This window comes from Otolemur garnettii, unplaced genomic scaffold, assembly GCF_000181295.1.
Source record: "Otolemur garnettii isolate 467f Iridium unplaced genomic scaffold, OtoGar3 scaffold00038, whole genome shotgun sequence".
NCBI lineage: Eukaryota > Metazoa > Chordata > Mammalia > Primates > Galagidae > Otolemur > Otolemur garnettii.
The window spans coordinates 7,270,205-7,292,904 of NW_003852433.1; the positions used below are offsets into that span (position 1 = coordinate 7,270,205).

The window sequence follows — 22,700 nt, forward strand, 5'->3', positions numbered from 1 at the left end:
AGGCTTGATGGTAGGCTCCTACCATCCCAGCTATTCAGGAGACTCAGGCAGGAGGATTCTTTGAGCCCAGGAGTTGACATTATAGTGAGCTATGATCGGGCCACTGCACTCTAGCATGGGTGACAAAGTGAGAGATCCTGTCTCTTTAAAAAAACAAGAAACAATAACAACAAAAAGAAATCCTGATGACCTCTGATCACTCAGGCATACTGGATGGACTCAGCTGTGTCCTGTCAGCTGGACCACAAGGTGACTCTGAGAACACTGCTGGTGATCAGGCAAGTGGCCACCTTGAAATTCACTAGGCAGCAGCTGTCATGCCCATTTTACAGACGTATAAATGGAGATGGAGTGAGATGACGTGACTTGCCCAGGGTGGAAATCTGGGAAGTCAGTTGGGACAGGTGATCTCTCCAGCTCCCCCACCTTAGAAGGCCCAAGAGTGGTCCAGTGGAGATGGGGGGAGGAAGGGGTGTCCTGGGGCCTCACCTGCAGCTTCCAGATGTGCTTGCTCTCCTTGGACACCTGGCCCACCGTCTCCCCCATGAGTGCAATGAGCATGTTGAGGAGCAGCACAAAGGTGAGGATGATGTAGGTGACGAGCAGAATGATGAAGACCACAGGGTACTTGGTGCTGTTCAGCATCTCCAGGTCACCTATGCCTATGGTCAGCTTGAAGAGGTCCAGGAGGAAGGTGCTGAAGGTGTCGCTGTCACGGCATGAGGGGTACGTGGGCACCGTGCAGTTGGTCGGGTCCCCGTTGCATACCTTCATGTTGGCACATGGCTTTAGGAGGGAGACCAGGGCTGCAGGAGGGACGGAGGTAGTGGCTGAGAGGCTGAGTGGGAGGACGCACGCTGAGAGATGGGGGATGGTGTTCCCATTCGATGATGGGGAAAACTGAAGCCTGGTGAGGGGAGAGTGCTGGCTCATGGTCACCCAGCATGTACGCTAAGCCAAGAGTAGGACCCAGGCCCTGCTGATTCCCAGACCTCTGCTCTGGCCACAAACTCTTGCTGATAAGGAAGCGGTTTTCAGGGTCTAGTCCAATGGTTTCCAACCAGGAGCAATTCTCCCCCCAGGAAGACGTTTGACAATGTCTATAGGCAACATGTGAGGTTGTCACAACTAGGGGTGGAGATGCTACTGGCATCAGTGGGTGGGGGCCAGGACTGCTACTAAACAACCCACTACACTCAGGATAGCACCCACAACAATGGGTTCCCTGGTCCCACATGTCAGCAATGTCAAGGCTGAGAAACACTAACATGGCCTATCATTCTCAAAGTGTTAGAACACTGGGGTGCCAGCATTCTCAGGGGTAAGCTCTCTCTCATGCCTCTGTCTCCCAGCCTACACCAACACAGAGATGAGGGGTGGTGGCTAAAACCAGGCACTCCCCATGCAGGCATCTCAAGTTAATCGCAGTGCTTATCTTTTCCTAGTAAGCCCAGATGAAGCTTCAGAATTCTTCTCAATAGTTTTGCAGCAAGAACCTGTCCCTTAACCGGGAAGGGCAGAGTGCACGAGGAGTCTCAGCCCCTTCAGTCACTGGGGTACAGAATGTCACAGTGCCTTTAATCAGTGATTAGAGTAAGCAGGTTTCAACTTATGTGAAGTGGCTGCTGAAACACAGTGTTGAGAAAGATTCTTAGTCTTTGTCTAGAATCATCAGAAAAAATAGTTCTGTGATCCACTAGCAATGTCTGCCATGGGCATCAAAGTGAGAAACAGCAACACATGTTCCCTGTCTATGTTACGTGAGCCTCAGAACTGGGATCTAGAGTATCCTAGCTTGAGAATCCCTGGGACCAAGCTGACCACTAAGTTGCTACTTTAACTCCTAAGTTTCTGCAGTGGAATTGAAGGAGGGCTGGACTCCTGATCTGAATCCCAAACTTTGGTTGACTGCTTGATACTCTGTTAACTTTTTCCTATACCTGGGAGGGGAAAGCTGTACCCTGTCCCTACCTCTCCAAAATAATCCATATAGGACTTTGGCCACCATTATGGATTAAAATGTCTCTACCATCGGAGTCCTACTACGAGGCTGGTCCCCAGGTGATCTACTCAGATATAAATATGACCTGGTCCAAAGTGAATTGGTCACTCCACTTTGGATGCTGGGCATTGATAGTAGATCACCCACCCTCTGGGGACCAGCCCAGTGGCTTGGACAATTTCCCCAGCCTTAGTCCTTTCCTCATGGCCTAGGCCATTGAGGTCCCTGAATGCCAGCCTGACATCATGGAGAAAGCATGGTACAGGTAGCTGATATCGGGCTTTAAGGAAAGACCTGGGCTGGTAGATTAATTATTAAATCTCATCTTTCCACATATCCATGCCCCTCAATGCAGCTTTGAGGCTTTTCCCATCAAAAAGTGGAGCCTGTTTCCGCATCCTCTGAATCAGGGCCTTGTGACTTGCTTTAGCCAACAGAGTCAGGTAGCAGTGATGCCATGGCAGGTTGTGGCCTTGAACACTTCCACTCACATTCTTAGAACCCTAAAACTACCATGTGAACAAGCCTGCTGGCTGGAGGATGAGAGACCACATGGAAGGAAGCCCAACCAAGGCCATCCTAGCTAGACCAGGCAGCCAGCAGCCAACCCACCAGCTGACCACAGACATGGGAGATCATTCAGGCCCAGCACAACCCCCCAGCTGACCTGGAGACTCACAACCAATAATAAAAAGTTAGTGTTTTTAAGCCACTAAGTTTTGGCTACTTTTGCAATGATAGCTTAATATGCCAGTTTTACCATTTATTAGCTTTTGAACTTGGGCAAGTTCATTAACTTGTCTAAGGTTCAGTTCCCTTATCTGTAAAGGGGGATAATAAAGGCAGTTGGCTCACAGGCTTGTTGAGAGGGTTAAATGAGGTGAGGATGGAAAGTGCAAAGACTACTGCCTGGCACACAGTGGGAACTCAACCGTGCAGCTTATGGTCCTCACTACCGCCCCACTCCAGCGCCCCCCACCCTGCCAGGCCCCTGGGCACCTAGAGCTCACCTGAAGCGTAGCCAATCATGAAGAGCAAGTAGACAAGCAGGAAGCGGAAGAGGTCTTTGAAGAGGATCTAAAGACACCGAGGGGGTTATGGAGGCACAGAAGAGGCAGGCACAGAGTTTCTTGCCTTCCCTTCCCCTCCATCCCAAACTTTCTTTCCAACCCCACTCTGTCCCCCCCCAATGCCCAGACCCCCTGCCCTACCCACTGTCCTCACAGAGACACCCCCCCTCAAGTCTGCAGGCACAGAAGGCATGCACGTGGTATGTGAGGCTCCCCAGAGGGAGCCACACGTGTCCAGAGGGTTCTCCCCCAGTGCCCACCTTCTGGATCATGATGCTATAGGTCCCCGTCAGCTTCAGCCCACGGGTGAAGTAAAGGGCGTTCATCCATCCCAGGACCAAGGCAAAGACCATCACAGCCAGGTAGGCCTCAATCCCTGCCAGGTAGAGAGCTGCAGAGACGATCACCAGCACGGAGTAGATGAAGCTACGGGTAGCAGAGACCACAAGAGAGGCCAGAGGAGAAAGGATTGTGAGGCCCTGGAGGGGGAGACGTGCTCCCAAGCCCTCCAGGGTACCAAGACATCCCATTACCTCTTGGACCCCCAGAAAAGAAACAAAGTGGATTAGCAAGGTTCCTCAGCTTTCTGTTAACCAGAATGCTCAGACAATTGTCAACTAATGTGTATATAATGGCCCTAAGGCCCTACAAGACCCTAAAGTGATGCCCTTTGGAATTGCCAGAAAAAGATTTAGTGGCGTTCGGTGAGTGAAGATTTTGTGAATTTTATTGTTCTCCAACTCTAAGGCAAATGGAAAAGATGTAGCACCCATTTTCCTCCCTTTTACTTGTGCCCTGGGCAGACATCATCAATCACAGCACTCTTTCCCACTAAACACAGACACAGCCCCCAAATTCTTAACATGGCACTCTAGGCAGACATTAGCAATCAATCCCCAATAGAAGAGCTTAAAATTACTTCTATCCCTGGAATATATGCTAACCAGAATATTTCATTCACCAGAAGACCCTGCTGCTTGACCTTGGCTCTGTCCTCACTTTGGGTTAGAGTTGCCCCCAACACTGATGACCTACCAGCCCAATACTGCCTTCCTTACCCAGGAGCTGCTGGCCTAGGGGCCTTACTCACTAGAGCAGCTGGAAGGAGCCATCGATGAAGAGAGAGTTCACTCCAGGGCATTTCTTCATGAATAAGTCTTTGATCTGGAAAAGGGGAGGAGGCACATGGAAGGCGTGGAGCCAGTAGGAGGGCAGAGGTGAGAAGGGAGGAGATGGGGGAAGAGCCAGCAGAAAGGGAGGCAGAGTCCCACACAGAGAAGGGGGGAGAAAGCAGAGAAGAATACGGGGTTGGAGAAGGAGGCAGAAGAAGAGAAAGGGGAATGAAAGGAGGAGGGAGGGAGGAACGGCAAGTCGGGGGTGGAAGAAGAGGAGGGTGGAGGCGGGCAGGCAGGGTGGGAGTATGGGAGTCTAGGCACTCACGTTGGTGAAGAAGAAGAGGACCCCAGTGAGAAGCGTGATGATCTCGCCAGCCAGCCTCAGGTAGTCCACCGTGGTGCGGTAAGGGTATGGCGGCTGGGGGACCAGGGTGCACAGGTCCTCACCCAGACCCTCCAACATTTGGCCCCAGATCCAGATGTTCCCGCAGACCCTGACCATCTGGATCCTGGAGCACCTTCTCCTTCACTCTCTTCTTCCGGCTCAGAACCACCCCTGGGTGTTGGGGGCACCTCCCCAACCTGTGCCTAAGCCCATGAGGACCCAGGAGGACACGATTGAACCCTAGTCCTGAGTGGTCCAGCACCTGCCCCAGCCCTTGCCCAGTCCCCAGGTACTTACGGTGCCCTCTACCGGCTGGTAGTAGGCAGTGAGGGTGAAGATGACCATGGCGCACAGGTAGGAGACCACATTGATGTAGAAGGAGACAGCCCCAAACTTGCGCCACTTATCCCGTAGGAGTTCATTGATGGGCTCCACAGCCAGCATCTCATGGCGGTTCTGTGAGAGGCACAGTGGTCGGGGCGGGGACCACATTTCTGAGGTGGAGGGTCTGGACAGATTGACTCCAACACACCTTCCCTTCCTGCTCCCAAGACCACATTCTCTCCTACATTCTTCAGCTGCACTTAAGAAGTTACAGGGATCTGGATAATATTGAGAATCAACTCCAAACTCTTAGACTCAGGGTTGGAGGCTCTGCCTAATTCTGCCTCAACTTACCTTTCCACCCTAGGCTAGCATCAGAGAACTCAGTACCGGACAGCCCCGTAAAAACATTTATTCTAAGTCCAGACATGGTGGCTCATGCCTATAATCTTAGCACTTTGGGAAGCTGAGGCAGGAGGATCTCTTGAAGTCAGGAATTTGAGACCAGATTGAGCAAAACAGTGACACCCCATTTCGACATGAAGTAGAAAAATTGTCTGGGCATGTGGTGTGCCTCAGTCCCAGCTGAGGCAGGAGGATTGCTTGAGTCCATGAGTTTGAGGTTGCAGTGAGCTGTGATCACACACTTGCCCTCATGCTCAGGCAACAAAGTAAGATCTTATCTAAAAAAAAATATATACATTTTCATGGTTCCCAAATTCCAATCTGGGACCAAGCTGCTGGTAGCAAAATCCCCTATGTAGCTAAAAATATAAATCCCTGGGCTCCAAAGATGATAAAATGACTGGACTAACCACAATTCTGTAATCTGTCCAGGGCAGACATCACTAATTGAGCCCTACACAGTTACACTCACATAGTTTTCTGGGCAGATGCCACCAACCATTCAGTTTGCACCTGAAATACTAAACCTCCTGCCACCCTTGCTCTAAATCAAGTTGGTCACTAATTTCAAAGGTGATGGAAATGAGGTCTACAAGGAAGCCAAGTTCACAGAGCCAGTAAGCTCTGTGGAGGGGAGGGCTGGAACTGGAACCGAAACCGCCTATCCGCAGTCCCTACCATATTCTGCCCCCTTTGTGCAGTATCCTGTCCCTCTAATAACTTGAGTTTCTTCATAACCATGATTTGTGCAGCAATGTCGCCACAAAGATGCCATGGTAGTGTTCTTCCCCATAGTTAAAAGGCAGAAACAAACCCAAATGAGCAACAATCGAAGAATGGTTTGTTAGCACACACGGTACATTTACATGCAGCCACATGGTACATTTACAAGCAGCAGTGATATTGTGGAAGAATATTTAATGGTGCAGAAAGATGTTCACAAAATACTGTGTAGGGCGGAAAGGGGTTTTCTAAACTTCATATAATAACCACCATTGAGAGTAGCTGATACGTGTTTACTCTGTGCCAGGCTGTTCTAAAATTAGAACATTTGGCCTTTCCAATGAACTTATTAACCTTGGGTTACAAATAAGGAAGCTGAGACCCAGAGAGACAGAGTCACTTGTCCTGAGTCACATGTGGCAAGCTTCAGAGCCAGGATGCCAACCCAGTTCTACCTGCCCTCAAAGTCCACCTTCCCACAAGCCTTGCTCGTTTCCCCACGTGCCAGACGCTGCTCTGGACACTTAGTTGGCACCTTCTTTTGCACTTAGCTAACAGATCCACCACTCTGGGTCCCAGAAGCCTGGGCTCCCCCACCCAGTCCCAGAGCCCCATCCCTGCTCCGGCTGTACCCCTCCTTCCCCATCCCATCCAGCACCATGATACCCACCTCAATCTTGCTATTGTACACCAGGATCTCCAGCACTGAGGCCTCTTCCCCACACGTGTCCAGGGAGGAGAGGTCGTACAGGGAGGAATACACCGGCCCATAGGCCCAGTCCTTGAACTTGCGGGACAGGTGCCGCGTGTCCTCATCTGTCACCTCCCGCCGGATGATGTGCTGAAAGATCTGCATGAGAAGAAGGGGGGAGAGTCAAGGGATCCAGGGAGGGACACTGGGGGCTGGGCACAGCTCATCAAATGGGGCCCCCACAGAGAACAGGACGGAAGGGAGGAAGAGATTAACTGAGCAGCTACTATTCGCTGAACCCCTTCCTCATGCCATCATGCTTAATCCTAGTTCTTAACCGTCTTGGATTACAGATGGAGCTCAGAAACGTGAAGGGCACTCCAGAAGCCACTCCACCAGCCAGCCAGAGCCAGACTGAGCCTGAGTGTGCCTGCAACATCTTAACTGTAATGACTATCCTCTTCGTGTAGGTCAAATAGCAATGAACCGATCTACTAATATATAAATTATAATAAGAACGATCACATCCAGCCCTTCCCATCACCATATCTGAGCGGGGCTGGGAATTGCCTGCACATGACTTTAGGAGGGGAAAGTCAGAATTTAAATCCAGGCCTTTTCTACTGCCTCAGAGCCCTCATATAACTGCAATTTTAGTAACTTTAGCTAGATTTTACTTCTTCTTTCTTTTTCTTTTTTTTTTTTTTTTTTGAGATATAGTCTCACTTTGTTGCCCTTAGTAGAGGGCCATGGTGTCACAGTTCATAGCAACCTCAAACTCCTGGGCTCAAGCAATTCTGTTGCCTCAGCCTCCCCAGTAGCTGGGACTATAGGCACCCGTCACAATGCCCTGGCTATTTTTTGTTGTTGTTGTTATAGTTTAGCAGGCCCAGGCCGGGTTCATACCCACTAGCCCTGGTATATGTGACTGGCGCCCTTAACCACTGAGCTACAGGTGCTGAACCATACTTTTTATTTCTTTAGAGACAAGATCTTGTTATATCACCCAAGCAGGTCTCGAACTCCTAGCTAAAAGTGATCCTCCCACCTCAGCTTTCCAAGTCACTGGGATTACAGGCATGTGTCCCTGAACCTAGCTGTTTTTGCTGTATTTTAATAGTTTAATGATCCCTACCATATATTGAGCACTTACGACCTATCCTGGGCTTTTTATTAAGAACTTTATGTGGATTGCTTTATTTAATTGTCACAACATTATACCAGATGGCATTATTATTACCTCCATTTTATAGACAGGGAAACTGAGGCATGGAAAGATGAGGTGAGATGCCTAAGGTCACACGATGGGAAGTGGAAGGGCTTGGACAGGGGCTCCTGCCTCTAGATGAGTGTTTTTCAAACGTTTTTATCTCACGGCACACTTGAACCTATATTTAAACTTCTGCAGCACACTTAAATTATATTAATCATAAAAAAAGAGTAAAAAAAAGAATGTACTTGCTGTGCTTTGAACTTCTTCTGGAAACAATTAATGATCTTTAAAATTTTTCAAAGCACACCACTTGCGCCTTAGCAGACCAGTTGAAAATCACTGCTCTAGGGTGCTCCAGGCTAGGCTCTCAATCGGGGTAATGGTGCCCCCCAGAGGACAATCTGGCAATATCTGGAGACATTTTTGATCATCACAAGTGTGGTGGGGGAGATGCTACTGGCATCTAGTGGGGAGAGGCCAGGAATGCTGCTCAACATCCCACAGGGCACGGGACAGTCCCCCACCACAAAGAACCAGCCAGTCCAAAATGTCAGTTGTGCTTAGGTGAGAACCTGTCCCCAGGCCCAGAGAGGGAAAGGAAATGGTGCAAGGCCACTCAGCCAGTTAGTAGCTGGAAGTACCACAAGCTAGAGCTCTGAGACTTAGTTTTCTATCAATGGTTTACTTAACCTGGCTGGTGAGGGTGGAGTGACCACTCCCCTCTAGGGAGGTGAGAAGCTCAGGAATGTAGCTCTGCTAGATACTAGGGAGCCACAGCAGGTTCTTGAGCTGGGGCATCTACACATGGGGTTGGCATGATGGGATATGGGTACACAAATTAGTAAAAATAAATGTCAGCAGCAGCCCCTCCCTGTGTGTGTGTGTGCGTGTGTGTGTGTAGAGGGACAACAAGTGGGTCAGAGGTGGCCCCCTGAAGCCTCACACTTACCCCAATCTTGCCTGTCTTGGCAGCCATCATGAGGGGAGAGAGGCCATCATTGTTGAGCACAGCCTCCAGGTTGCTGTCTGGGAAGAGGCGGGCACATTTGAGCAGCAGCAGGTCGTACATCTTGGTGACAAACTTGGTGTTCTCACGGGTGTTGTCTGCGATGGCCACCAGCGCATGCAGCACCGTGTTGCCACGAGAGTCTTGCCGCCGCATGTCTGCCTTCTTGTGGGGGTTCTCTGTCAGGTAGTTGACGATGTGAGGCTGGTTGGTGCAGGCAGCCAGCGACAGAGGCAGCTCACCTGTGGGCCAGAGGGCATGGCAAAGAGATCAGTAAAAGGCACCCGGGTGGAGCTCTGCCTTCAGGCACTTGGGGGGACATACACCACGATGATGGGCACAGCCCCAACAGGTGCACTGTGTGTGGACTGCACGTTTCTGTGGGTGATGCTGGGGAGATGGGTGTGGCTATTTGAGGGCACAGCCCTACAGTTTGGAGGCTGCGAGGGTAACATACGATGGTGGAATTCTTTGTGTGACTTTGTTCCTGAGGCCTACAGAATGTGTGCCTTTAAGCAGACATGAAATTCAAAATATTTCATTGGTCCAACAGTGACCACACGATGTGGTCCCGGTGTAAGTCGGACTGAAGGATGAAGACAGTAACGTGCTGGGCACCAGCACCTCATCACAGCCTGAGGGGACTCTCATGATCCCCCGTACAGATGGAGAAGCCAAGGCTCAAGGAGGTGAGGTCACAAGGCTGGGAAGTAGCAGAGGGAGGGCTTGAACCCAGGTCCCTGACTCTCCCCTGGCACTTAGACCTCAGAGGCGAGAACAATGTGCCACACGGTTCTGGGTGATAAGGGAGCTCTCAGGGCTGCAAACACCAACCTGTACCCTGGTCTCCCACGCCCAAGCTTCCCCACCATGTGCTTTCAGCACCCCCACTCCCACCCCTCCTCACCAAAGTAGAAGTAGCCGCCCTCATCCTTGGGCTGGAAGAAGCGCCCACGGGCCTGGGCATGGACGTCGGCTCCCTGGGCCACAAGGAGCTCCACGTAATGCTTACACCTCCGCTCAATAGCGATGTGCAGAGCCGTCTGACCTGGGGGCAGGGGAGGGGTCATTGAGGACTCCAGCAGGGCTAGGGCTTGCTCTGGGGTGAGGGTAAGGTACAGAATGTAGGAATTGGGGTGGGGGCTGCAGGTAGGGCCTTGGCCAGCAACACCCAAGGTCTACAAGTGGGGCTGCAGATGAATGTGGAAGCTTTGATGCAGTCCCAGATCTGTTTCATTGTGGAGGCAGAATTTTAAGCCCAAAGTTTTATCTACTTTGTGGAATCCCAAATGTGGGAACTTTATAGACTTAACAACAGTATCTCGGTCTGGTAGCATTTTGGACTTGGGATATAAAATTCATGACTTTTAATCTTTTTTTTGAGACAGGATCTTGTTCCATTACCCAGGCTGGGGTACAGTGGTGTGATTATAGCTCTCTGCAACATTGAACTCGTGTGCTCAAGTGATCCTCCTGCCTCAGCTTCCCAAGTATCTGGGACTAAGCATGTGCACCATCACACTTGCCTAATTTAAAAATATTTTTTGTAGGCTCGGCACCCGCAGCACAACAATTACGACATCAGCCATGTACACCTAGGCTGGCAGGTTTAAACCTGGCCTGGGCCAGCTAAACAACAATGACAACTGCAACCAAAAAATAGCAAGGCATTGTGGCAGGCACCTGTAGTCCCAGCTACTTGGGAGGCAGAGGCAAGAGTCTTAAGTCCAAGAGTTTGAGGTTGCTGTGAGCTGTGACACCACAGCACTCTACCAAGGGCAGCATAGTGAGACTCTGTCTCAAAAATAAATAAATAAATAAATAAAATAATTCTTGTAGAGGTGGAGTCTTGTTAGACTTTTGATAGAAACAGGGTCTAGCTCTGGCTCAGTCTGATCTCAAACTCCTGGGCTCAAATGATCCTCCCACCTTGACCTCTCAAAATGCTGAGATTACATGTGGGAGCCACTGTGCCCAACTAACTTTGAATGTTAATATCTAGACATTTGAAAAGTCAACTTGGATTCTGGAATCTCAGAATCCAGATCTGGACCTGGGCATGGTGGCTCACACCTGTAATCCTAGCACTTTGGGAAACTGAGGCAGGTGGACTGCTTGAACTCAGGAGTTTGAGACCAGCCTGAGCAAGAGCAAGACCCTATTTCTATCAAAAATAGAAAAACTAGCTGGGTGTTGTAGTGGGTACTTATAGTCCCAGCTACTTAGGAGGCTGAGGCAAGAGGCTCGCTCAAGTCCAAGAATTTTAGGTTTCTATAAGCTATGACACTATGGCATTCTACCCATGGGGACAGAGTCTCATGCCCCACCTTCCCCCAAGAAAAAGAATCCAGAGCTGGGAAGCCTGTACCAGCCGGCTTTGCCTCTCAGAGCTTCTCACTCATGGACTCATTATTGTAGAGCTTCAGGGTATCTAGCATTGCAGCCTCCTAGGACCAGACTCCCAACTTCACAAATCACTAGGCTCACTGAATCTCAGAATTTTGGAATCTTTGATCCTGAAATTCAGATCAAAGATCCTAAAAGTTGGAAGGGGTAGTGATTCCTTCATCCATCCATCCATCCATCCATCCATCCATCCATTCAACAATCAGTCCCTGGTTACAGCAGTCCAACTTTTTTTAAACGAGGGACTGGTTCACGTAAGACAATTTTTCCCTGGACTGGAGGAGTAGCAGGAGATGGTTTCCAAGCCCACTCCATCTCCACTGCAGATCATCAGGCATTAGATTCTCATAAGGAATGTGCAACCTCAATCCCTCTAATGCACAGTTCACAATAGGGTTCATGCTCCTGTGAGAATTTAATGCCACAGCTGATTTGACAGGAGGCGGAGCTCAGGCAGTGATGTGAGTGATGGGGAGTGGCTGTAAATGCAGATGAAGCTTTGCTCACTCACCTGTCACTCACCTCCTGCTGGGCAGCCCAGTTCCTAACAGGCCATGGACTAGAACTGGTCTGCAGCCCCGCAGTTGGTGACCTCAGCCTGAGTACATGATGGCACTTGTGGCCTAGACCAAAACTCTCAGGAGTCAGTGCCTCTACCATACTCTCTGCATCACCCCCACCTGGCCAGGGTACCCACCTCGGTAGTAGATGTCGCGGAAGGGTGAGTTGATGAACTCGCGCATGTTGCCAGTGCGCTCGGCAATGTCCAGGAGCACAGGGATGGTGTCATTGCGGCCATTGCTCAGGTTTAGCAAGGCCTTGGGCAGGCAGGTCTTCCCTGTGGATGGCTCTGAGAGGAAAGACATAGAGGATGAGGTGGTGCTCTGACCTGTGGCCCTGAACTGCTGGGCCCTGGACACAGAACACTGGGCAGGGAGTCAGAGGTCCTGGATCCAGACCTGGCTGTCACACATCCTCTTTGAGCCTGTTCCTCCATCTGTCCAGTGGGGACATCATGGGCTACTCTCTCTGCCTCCCATGGTGCTAGGAAGGTCAAATAAACTTAAGGGGGTAAAAGTGCTTTAAAATATGAGAGGCCACAGTCTGTAGATTGGTATTTATTTAATTAATCATATTTGGGAAGAATTTTTTAAAGGCTTTGTAATCAAATGGTGGGGATGCTGGGTTAAACAAGGCCAATTATATTTCTTTGCTACAGGACTTCGCAGAGTCTTTAATAAGCCAACAGGGACTGCGAACCTCTAAAAGCAACAAACACTAGGCAATGTTTGCCCACATGTTGAAACAGAATACTTTTTCCATGAAGCATACTGATGCTCCCAGAGGGGAACAGAGGGGTGCAGCATTCCCTAAAGTGACTGAGTGCCATAGTGGATGTGAAATTACCTTAGGAGGGGCAGGGAAGGATTGTGGGGTTCCAGGGATGCAGCAATAATAAGACTGAAAGTTTTAACCGTTGTCAGGTCTCTCTCACGAAGTCACATTTCCATTTGGTACTAATGGGTCCCTAACACCTCTCATGGACGCTTGCTAACATCCCTTTGCAATTTTCTTTCTTTTATAACTTCTATGGTTTCACGAGTTGATGTATATCTCAAAAGAATAAGTCAATGCAACAAGTGAATCAGGCACAAGGCAAAATCACACAGGGGGCTCAGAAATGGCCAGAAGGTGGGAGACGCAGGTGGGGGTTAAGGTGCCTGCTCTGAGCCAGGGATCTTGGAGTTCACATTCTAGCTTTCCACCCAACTCCTGTGTAGTCCTTTCTCTCCTTAGGTTCCTTTCTGGCTAAATTGAGGCTATGAAGGGAAATCAATGAACTAATCAATATTTGTTGGTGAGCTTGGTGCCAGGCAGATAGGAGTCCTCAATGACTATTACTATTGCGGTTATCATGCCACTGGGGCAGGGGGACTTCAGGATCTGTCTCCCTAGACTCCAGGGGTTGGGGAGACCTGTATCCCAGTCCTAGCCTCCCCAGAAGGGGCTTCTTGTTCAAGCCTGGCTCCTGGCTGTTTCCTGCTGCGCACCTGCTGCCCAGCCCAGAGATGACACCAGGTAACTATTTTTTGAATGAATAACTGACTCCAGTCCCCCATGTGCATGGCCAAGACACGCACACTCAGCTCTAGCCTTGAGGTGGTGTCGGTCCATTTCCTCATCATTTTCCGTGGCCAGGCAACTTGCAATCTGTACACTGACTTCACCTTTTCCCTCCCAAGCACAACCCCAGCCTGAATATACCCCCTTCCAAGAGGATGGTGTCTCCATCCAGCCAAAAGCCTCAGTGTCGTCTTTGCCCTCTCTTATACCCCACCCATACCCCGAGCATGTCCTATCAATTTTCCTTCCTATTTCCCAAATCCCTCAACAGATCTCCACCTTTGCTGCCACCACTCCAGCCCAGCCCACTGTCTCTCATGCCCAAAATACCTTCCTTGTTTCCCCCAGCCTTTCTGGCCTTCCTTCATCCACTTCCACGTAGCAGCTAGAATGGTCACGTCCTTTCCACACTGGTCATGGAGAGCCATGGGGCCTTCTTCACTCCCTCCCTATCTGAAACACTCCTCCTTCCTCTTTCTACCTAGTTCCCTGCAACTCATTCAGACTCACTTAAGTGTCACCTCCTCCAGGAAGCTCTCCCAGATTCCCTCCAACCAGGCAAACCCTCTGATATGGTCTCTTATTAACACCCATTAAAGTTTGTATTAAATGAATGTGAGCTTATCTCTGTGATTGCTTGATCGAAGCCAGTCTCACCAAGGAGGCTGCGAGCAACTCTGAGGCAGGATCATGCCTGCTTCACTCACTATGGTTCACTCCCTGCTGAGCACTGCGCCTAACACTTGGCAGGTGCCCAATAACCATTAACTAAATTAATAAACATTCAATGAAGAGGCAAACTGGGCACCCCAGGTAATTCCAAACCACAAGTAACCCAAAGTGGAACTAGACTCTGGATTTGGGCTTCGCCCTCAGACACGGACTGCAGCGGGCCGCGGGGCTGCCAGCCTGGGTCCTGGCATGAAAAGCCAGGAGCAGCCTCTTCCCCAAGATGGGGCGGGACACGCAGTTCCAGAGATGACCAACAGGTGGCGAAGTAGCGCCGCCCGGGGCAGCGCGCAGTCAGGGGCCCTGCAATTGTCAATTGCCAAATGGGAGGTTGGGAAACTAGGCAGGCCGGGTGTCTGTGTGTCTGTGTGTGTGTTGGGGTGGGGGCGGAGGCTCCCCGACAATCAGCTGAGCCTCTAGCCAGAAAAACATGGAGGGGCAGATCCAGGTTTTGTGAGATCTGGATTAAGTCCGGGGCTTTAGAAAGGACCACAGCAAGAGGTGGTGCCTGTGGCTCAAGGAGTAGGGCGATAGCCCCATATACCGAGGGTGGCGGGTTCAAGCCTGGCCCCTGCCAACACTGCAAAAAAAAAGAAAGAAAGAAAGGACCACAGCGGGCAAGGGGCCCTAAAGCTTGATTTGCACGATAAGCTCCAGGTGATTCTCCCTCTACACACCCACCTACATACACACACTACAATTTTAGGAACCCACTCCCAAGCCTAACTTAGGGTCCCCCACCTACTCTCATGCACAGACACACACTCCTCTGGCAGTTTTCATATTAGGCTAAGATACCCCCGCCCCCAATCTTGAGCTTGGAGAAGCTGGAAGCCTGGAAAAGCCCAGCGCAGCACTGCTCTGCCCCGGGAAGTCAGAAGCACCATCGCTCATTTCATGGGATTTGTTCTGCCTCAAGGCTCCCCCTTTTGCCTAGTCAACTTGGTGAGCCATTTGACTAGGGCTTAAATGTAGGATCTCTCCAAATGAAATTATTTTCACTGTCACTGAATTATTCTGGGGGCACAGAGGAGCCCTGTCGCTCCCCAACTCTAAGCTTGTGGCCCCAAACAAGGCCACATAATCTGTCCAGGCACCAGGAAAAAAAAAGTTTTTTTTTGAGACAGAGTCTCAAGCTGTTGCCCTGGGTAGAGTGCTGTGGCATCATAGCTCGCAGCAACCTCCAACATGGGTTCAGAGATCCTCTTGCCTCTGTTTTTCTATTTTTAGTAGAGACAGGGAGTCTCGCTTTTGCTCAGGCTGGTCTCAAACTCATGAGCTCAAGTGATCCACCTGCCTGGGCTGGCCTCCCAGAGTGCCAGGATTACAGGCATGAGCCCCTGTGCCCAGACAAATAAATGTTTTATAAACTCAGTAATTCTTTTCTGACAGACAGAATGAACTGCATCGTATTGTTTCGGTGATAAGAACCAGGTTGGTAAAGGTATATGTGAACAAGCTACCTCAGATTTGGTCACCCTGTTTGGGTACTTAATTTAAAGCAACTGAAGTCTCAAGAAATGTCCTCTCCTGTCCTCTCTGAAGCTTCCTCAGGCCTAGGCCTTCCTTAGACAGGGCCTTCTTTGTAGCGTGCGCAATTCCTGACATTGTATACTGACGTGTGGGATCATGTGGCCAGGTCTTATGGCTCACCTGGTGCCCAGCACACGGTAGGCAGCAGATTGGGCTGGAGGACCTCACAGGCCAGCTTGCTATTTACTGGTAAGGCCTGGGGCGGCAGAGGGCGCTGGTGCCCTGAGGTGGGTGTTTCAAGCCTAGAGGAGGCTGGAGAGTGCACTCTCTGGGCCTGGGCTTTAGCCTCAGGAGGCAAGTCCTAAAGCCAGGATGCCCTAAACCTGGGGGTGGGCAGACCCTGAGACAACAGGGGTCCGGCACTTCTAGGGATGATCTTTCCTTGGAGGCCAGGTCTACACTGCTATTATTTCCTAGTTTATGGTTTATATGATTATTTCTCAGAGAGGCCACACATTCCTTAAATGGTGGAGCTGGGATCTGAATCCAGGTGGGTAGATTCTGCTTACCTACTTCACTAACCTTTTCATAAATAAAGACCAGAGGAATGAATGAATAAGTAGATGGCCAAAGCCTAGGGAGGTTAAGTAATATAGTGAAGGATACACAGGACCAGACTCCCTATCCAGTACTGGTCCAGGACAATGCAGTCCACTGACCCAAGGGAAGATGCTGAGGAAAAGGGGGCTCCCAATGCCAGGCATCCCCCCCAACCCCTGTCTGGCCTGTCGGCTATGACAGCTTGGGTGGCTCACCCCGGAACTCCTCATCAGTCAGGCGCTTCTTGTGGGTCAGCAGGAAGGGGAGCAACCCATCCAGGTCAGCCGTGGAGCCTCGGGACACGATGTCAAAGAGGATGGGCCGGTTGAAGACTTTGAGGATGGGTGGCGGCTGGGGAGCGGGGGCTTTGGGGCTCTGTGGCTGCTTCCTGGAGGGGATGGGGAAGCAGGGAGATGGGAGGGTTCATGTCCTGCCTACCCCACAGTCCCTGGCCTCAGGGGTCCAGGGCTTGGGGGGGTAGCTGAAGCTCTAGGGAGGACCAGACTGAGTGGGAAAGGATAGCTGGAAACTCCAAGGAATGTTTTATCCAGCAAATTAATGCCAGTAATGGTAGAAAGATATACACAAGCCAGCCCATTCATCCACCCACCTATTCATCCAATTATACATCTACCCATCCATCCATCTACCCATCCATCCACTCAACCATCTACCCATTCATCCAACTGTCCATCCACTCACACTTCCATCCATCCATCCATCTATCCATCCACTCACCCATCTACCCATCCACCCATCCATCCACTCACCATCAATATGTCCACTCACCCATCCAACCACTTATACTTCCACCCATTCATTCATCCATCCATCTACTCACCCATCTATCTATCCATCTATCCTTTCACTCACCCACCCACCCTGCTCCCTATCATCCATCCATCTATCCATCCATCCACTCACCCACCCACCTATCCATTAGTCATTTATTGAGTACTTACTAAGGCAGACAAAGACTGAAAGAGACAAAGACAGAGAGAAAACAGGAGAAGTAGGCTAAAAAATAAAGCTGGCTGGGTGCGGTGGATCACACCTATAATCATAGACCTCTGAGAGGCTGAGCTGAGCGGATCCCTTGAGCTCAGGAGTCCGAGACCAGCCTGAGCAAGAGCTAAAAGTAGAAAAATTAGTTGGTCACTGTGGCGGGTGCCTGTAGTCCCAGCTACTACAGAGGCTGATGCCGAAGGATCACTCAAACTCAGGAGTTTGGGGTTGCTGTAAGCTAGGCTGAGGCCACAGCACTCTAGTCTGGGCAAAAGAGTGAGACTCTGCCTCAAAAAAAAAAAAAAAAACTGTAAAAGATAAAGCATCTCGTTCATTCATTCCATAACTCACTCATTAACTTATTCATTTAACAAACATTTGAGACAAACGAGGCCAAGCTCACAGGTACTCGCACAGGGCCTACCACAAATGTTAGCTGATATTACCATTATCAGTGAGCACCTACTGTGTGTCTGGAGCTTCCACCTAGTGTGTGTCTGATGTTGAGCTACAGAGCAGGTGCAAGAAGATCACGACAGAGAAAGTCAGGAAATAGACACTAAAAGAAGGAGGGTTTGGAGACATTCAGTTATTCATCAAACATTAATTGGACACCTATTATGTGCTAGGTCTGAGAGAGAAAGAGGTAGCCTGCGGTCATCATGACGGCAGAAGTCCCCCTTCTCTGTCAAGTTCTCACTTGGCCCAGTGCTTGGTACACCTTGGGGTACAGAAGGAATCTGTGAACTGAATGAAAGGATGGAGAGAAAGATGGAAGCAGAGTCTGGGAGCAAGAAGAGCAGAGAGGAAAGGAGCAGAGAATAAACCCTGATAAGAGGAAGCGGGGCCAGAGGGGAAGCAGGAATGCAGCCAGGGAAACGGAGGCCAGGTCAGGTTGCAGGGCTGGTGGGATGGGGCTGTGAGGGCAGACCAAGCTGGCATCTGGCTGTACCCAGCATATCTCACCACCAGAAGGGGACAGCCACTCTCTGGCTTTCCTCTGCCCAGGAATGAAACTTTCCACTTCAAGGCAGGTGCCAGAGAGGGCACTGGGAGGGAGGTCTTTGGCACCAAAGGTAGGATAAGAGGGGCTGTCCTGTCAAAAGGGGTGCAAAGACTGGTACAGCCTCTAATGAGGATACCTCGGCAGCCCCTTCTTTATCAGCTTCTAAACTTTGACCTTTAAGTCAAAAATAAAAAAAAAAAAATGCTACCCCCCCCAGACCTCACTAGGCCTCACACCCCCATGCCCAAATTGCTGAAAGCTTGCAGAAGTCCCTGGAGGGAGGGTTCAGTCTCACAAGATATGAGACCTTTGGGGTCTCTGAAGACCTCAGGTGCTCAGCCACACCTGAGATATCCCTTGCCTCGGGTGGGGAGGAGAGCTTGAGGAAAGGAAGGGAAAACATGGAGCCCACCAGCTTCCAACAGGACCCTGGAGGACCTGCAGACAGAGTGACAGGGGAACACCTAGGCACCTCTGAACAGAAATTGCAGAGGCTGCAGACGGCCCCTCCAGCCCTAGCATTCACATCTCTCTCCACTTGGGATATCCCTTCCCCATCTCTTCGTCTGCCCCATCTCAGCCCCTAGCTTTGGGCTCAAATGTTTCTTGGAGGGTTTCCTCCAAGAAGCCCTCCTGGATTACCATTCCTGTATCCTTTCCCCTCCAACCTCAGCCCCTCCCCGCAACTCCAAATGCACATTCATGTGCTCATTCCCTTGCCTATTGCCTGTCTTACCCACGAAACTAAAGGTGCCACAATAGGGGAAGAAACTGACCCAACTCCCAGGCCCAACCCCACTGCCTGGCACATAGTGAGCACTCAAGAAATGTCCATGAGTGAATCAGAGACTCAGTTTACAAAGAGGATAGCTCCTGACCAAGCAAGGACTGAGATGGTGCATGGGCTCCATCTAAGAGCATAAATGAATCCATAGCAAGGGAGAGAGGGTGGGACCGGGCAGTTACAGGACACCTTCAGACTTCAGGACAGCCTCCATGATACACACACAGAGGGGTTTTCAGGAAGCAGCTGAGGAAAGGAGGTGGTGTCAGACTGGGACAATTCAGGGTACGTTGGGACCTAGATAGGATCACATGCTGACTACACTTTCTCAGCAGGAGTGGAGGCTCCGAGAAGTGACCTTGAGACTATTAAGCCTCACACCCCCATGCCCAAATTGCTGAAAGCTTGCAGAAGTCCCTGGAGGGAGGGCTCAGTCTCACAAGGTAGGGGACCTGCAGGTGACAGGGTCATGCTGGAAACAGAGTCCTGGGTGGCTGGGTTTATAGAATGCCACACAAACCACATGCAGACACCCAGCAAATGTCTATCAGTCTAGAGTCCTGGCTGCAGGACTCAGCAGAACCTGCTGGGGGAAGGATGAGATCCAGACAAGGTGGTCTGGGAAAGCAGAGGCTCCCTGTTCTTAGATAGGCCTGGCAAAAAATGCATCATAGGGGCCACACGCTGTTACCCCATCTCTAAGGGCTTCACCCCACTCTTCTTTCCTTTCAGCCAGTCCTCCTTTAAGGGAGTTAATGCCTCAGGGCTTGTGACCTTCTCAAAGTCCTAGGAAAACCACTGGATGCCCAGGAATGAAGGTGATACTTGGAGAAGACCAGAGGGGCAGCTGGGTGTATGCCAGGAGAAGAAAGCAAATGGATAAATGGATGGATGGATGGATGGATGAATAGATGGGGAAATGGGTGAAAAGATGAGTAAACGCATGAATGAGTTAGTGACTAAGCAAATAAATGAGTGAATGAACAAATGGGCAGACAGCTGGAGAAATGTACTGGTAGTTAGAAAGAGAGAAAAGAGGCTCAGCATCTATAGCTCAAGCGGCTAAGGTGCCAGTCACATACACCAGAGCTGGTGGGTTCGAATCCAGCCCAGGCCTACCAAACAACAATGACAACTACAACCAAAAAATAGCCGTGTGTTGTGGTGGGCGCCTGTAGTCCCAGCTACTTGGGAGGCTGAGGCAAAAGAATCACTTAAGCCCAGGAGTTGGAGGTTGCTGTTAGCTGTGATGCAACAGCACTCTACCCAGGGTAAAGGCTTGAGACTCTGTCTCAAAAAAAAAAAAAAAAAAGAAAAGAAAAGAAAAGAAAGAGAGAGAGAAAAGAAAGAAGGAAGGAAGGCAAGTAATCAAGCATTAGACAGGTAATTAATAAATGAACGACAAATAGTTTGATAGATAGCTGAATGGCTAGATGAATAGAAACAGTGGGTAGATGGGAGGATGAATGCACGGACATTTGGATGAGTAAATGGTAGATGAATGGAAGATTGGTTGTATGGGTGGGTGTACGGATAGAGAGATGGATGAGAGATGAATGGGTAGACAGATACATGTATTTTAATGCATGGATGGTGGGTAGATGGATTGGACAAGTGGATGGACAGTGGAAAGATGGGTATCTAGATGATTGGGTGCATAGATGATGAATGAATGGAGAGGTAAATAGCAGTATAAATAAGGGGATGATATTGAACAAATGTTTGGCTATGTGGGTAGATAGATGGACAGACAAGTAGATGGATAGGGGCATATAAGGATAGGTGGATTAAAAAAACAGATGAATGAATGTAGAGATGGATGAGTAAACAATTGTATATAAATTAGTGGGTGGATGGATAGAGTATAGATAAACATACAAATGAAAAGATGGGTAGATGGATGGATGGGTAGATGAATGGATGATGAATGGATGGTGGCATGGATAGATGATGGCTGATGGAAAATGAATGATGGATAGATGGATGGATGACGGATAGATGGATGGATGGATAACTGATGGCTGATGAGTGAATGAGTAGACAGATGAGTGTATGGATGATGGTCAGACAGTGGATAGATGATGGATGAATGGATGGATGGATGGATGGATGACAGTCAGATAATGGATAGATGATGGATGATGGACAGATGGATAGATGGATGAACGAATAGATGGATGATGGATGGAGAATGGATGTATGGATAAATGATGGATGATGGACAAATGGATGATGGATGGAAAATGGATATATGATAGATGATGGACAGATGGATAGATGGATGAATGGGTGGATGGATAATGGATGGCAAATGGATGGATAGATGAATGAGGGACAGATGGATGATGGATGGATAATGGACAGATAATGGATGGATAGATGATGATGATAGATAGGTGATGGATAATGGATGGGTGGATGACAGATGATGGATGAGTAGATGAAAGAGTGAATGGATGTGTGGATGATGGATGAATGAGTGTATGAATGATGGCTGCTGGTGGATGGGTGGATGATGGATGATGGATGAATAAAGGATAAGAGATGGATGAGTAGATAGATGAATGATAGATGGATGGATGATGCATAGATGGATGATGGATGGATGAGTGGATAGATGGACCCAGTACAAAGGGGGACACCACTGCCCACGTCCAGCAATACTCACTCTATGACCTTCCTTCTCCACCGCTTGTTGTCACTGGGGTGGTGGCGATAGGTGCCATAGTCAAATAGCGAGTCCATAGGTGCTTTCTTTGGCCCAGGCACCACCGAGGACTCATACAGGGTAGACTCCAGCAGGTCAATAGGGTTGGGCACCCCCTTGCGGAAGGCGCCCTGGAACTTCATGCGCAGGTTTGGTCGACCATCACCTGGTCCAGGAGGGCGACCCACATCTGCCGGAGGCGAAGGAGAGCCATCCTCTCCCTCAAACAGATTGGCCAGAGAGGAAAGGGGGAAGGCCTCCCCACCAGGGGTGCCACCGTCATCCCCAGGGGGCTCAGCCACCTCTGCAGGCCCTCCACGGGGGCCTTCGCTGGAATCCGCCATGCCGGCCCCAGACCTGTATTCACTGCTCAGCCTGCAAGGGAACAAGAGGGAGTCAGGCAGAGCTCAGCCAGTGGCGGGGACTCCAGGAAGCCCCCCTCACGTGGACAAGTAGCACTGCTGCCAGCTGCTTCAAAGCCACCGTTGTAATGACAGGGGCGCGGGGTGGCCACTCCCAAATGTGGTTGGCTGCCAGCCTCAGGCAGGAACTGCAACAAGAGCTTCTTTCAGGAACCTGAAAACACAAGCTGGCCTCAGGTCCAACTACCCTGGGCATGGTGGGAAGAGGACAGGCCTCAGAGTCACACTGGGTCCCCAGACCTACAGCCTAGGGCCTATAGCTAACCCACCAAGCCAGATTCGGAGCCACATGGAGCAGGATTCAAATACAGGCTCCACATTTAGCCACTGCGTGATGTTAGCCCAGTTGACATGGCACAGACCCAGTTTCCCCATCTGTGAAATGGGGACGTCTAAGCCTCCCAAGGAAAACTAGCAGAGAACATCCATCCCAGTGGACAGTGCAGCACCCAGCACATAGTAAGCACTTACTGAAGCAGAATCATTAACCATGCGCTCCAGGCATAGGAG

The 22,700-nt window shown here is 50.1% G+C and overlaps 1 protein-coding gene across 1 annotated transcript in view; it reads right to left on the reverse strand.

Annotated features, from left to right (window-relative positions):
• TRPV4 (transient receptor potential cation channel subfamily V member 4) overlaps positions 1–22,179 on the reverse strand; it is a 27,581-nt gene extending 5,402 nt beyond the window's left edge. Inside the window, exons 1-12 of the mRNA XM_012805292.2 lie at positions 21,730–22,179; positions 16,482–16,654; positions 12,038–12,190; positions 9,842–9,982; positions 8,878–9,176; positions 6,695–6,874; positions 4,870–5,028; positions 4,513–4,605; positions 4,163–4,236; positions 3,333–3,498; positions 3,013–3,079; positions 490–806 (exon numbers count right to left, since the gene is read on the reverse strand). Of these exons, the coding sequence (XP_012660746.1) occupies positions 490–806; positions 3,013–3,079; positions 3,333–3,498; positions 4,163–4,236; positions 4,513–4,605; positions 4,870–5,028; positions 6,695–6,874; positions 8,878–9,176; positions 9,842–9,982; positions 12,038–12,190; positions 16,482–16,654; positions 21,730–22,112 (2,205 nt within the window). The 5' untranslated portion in view covers positions 22,113–22,179. The remainder of the gene's footprint in view (positions 1–489; positions 807–3,012; positions 3,080–3,332; positions 3,499–4,162; positions 4,237–4,512; positions 4,606–4,869; positions 5,029–6,694; positions 6,875–8,877; positions 9,177–9,841; positions 9,983–12,037; positions 12,191–16,481; positions 16,655–21,729) is intronic.
• Positions 22,180–22,700: the final 521 nt, after the last annotated feature.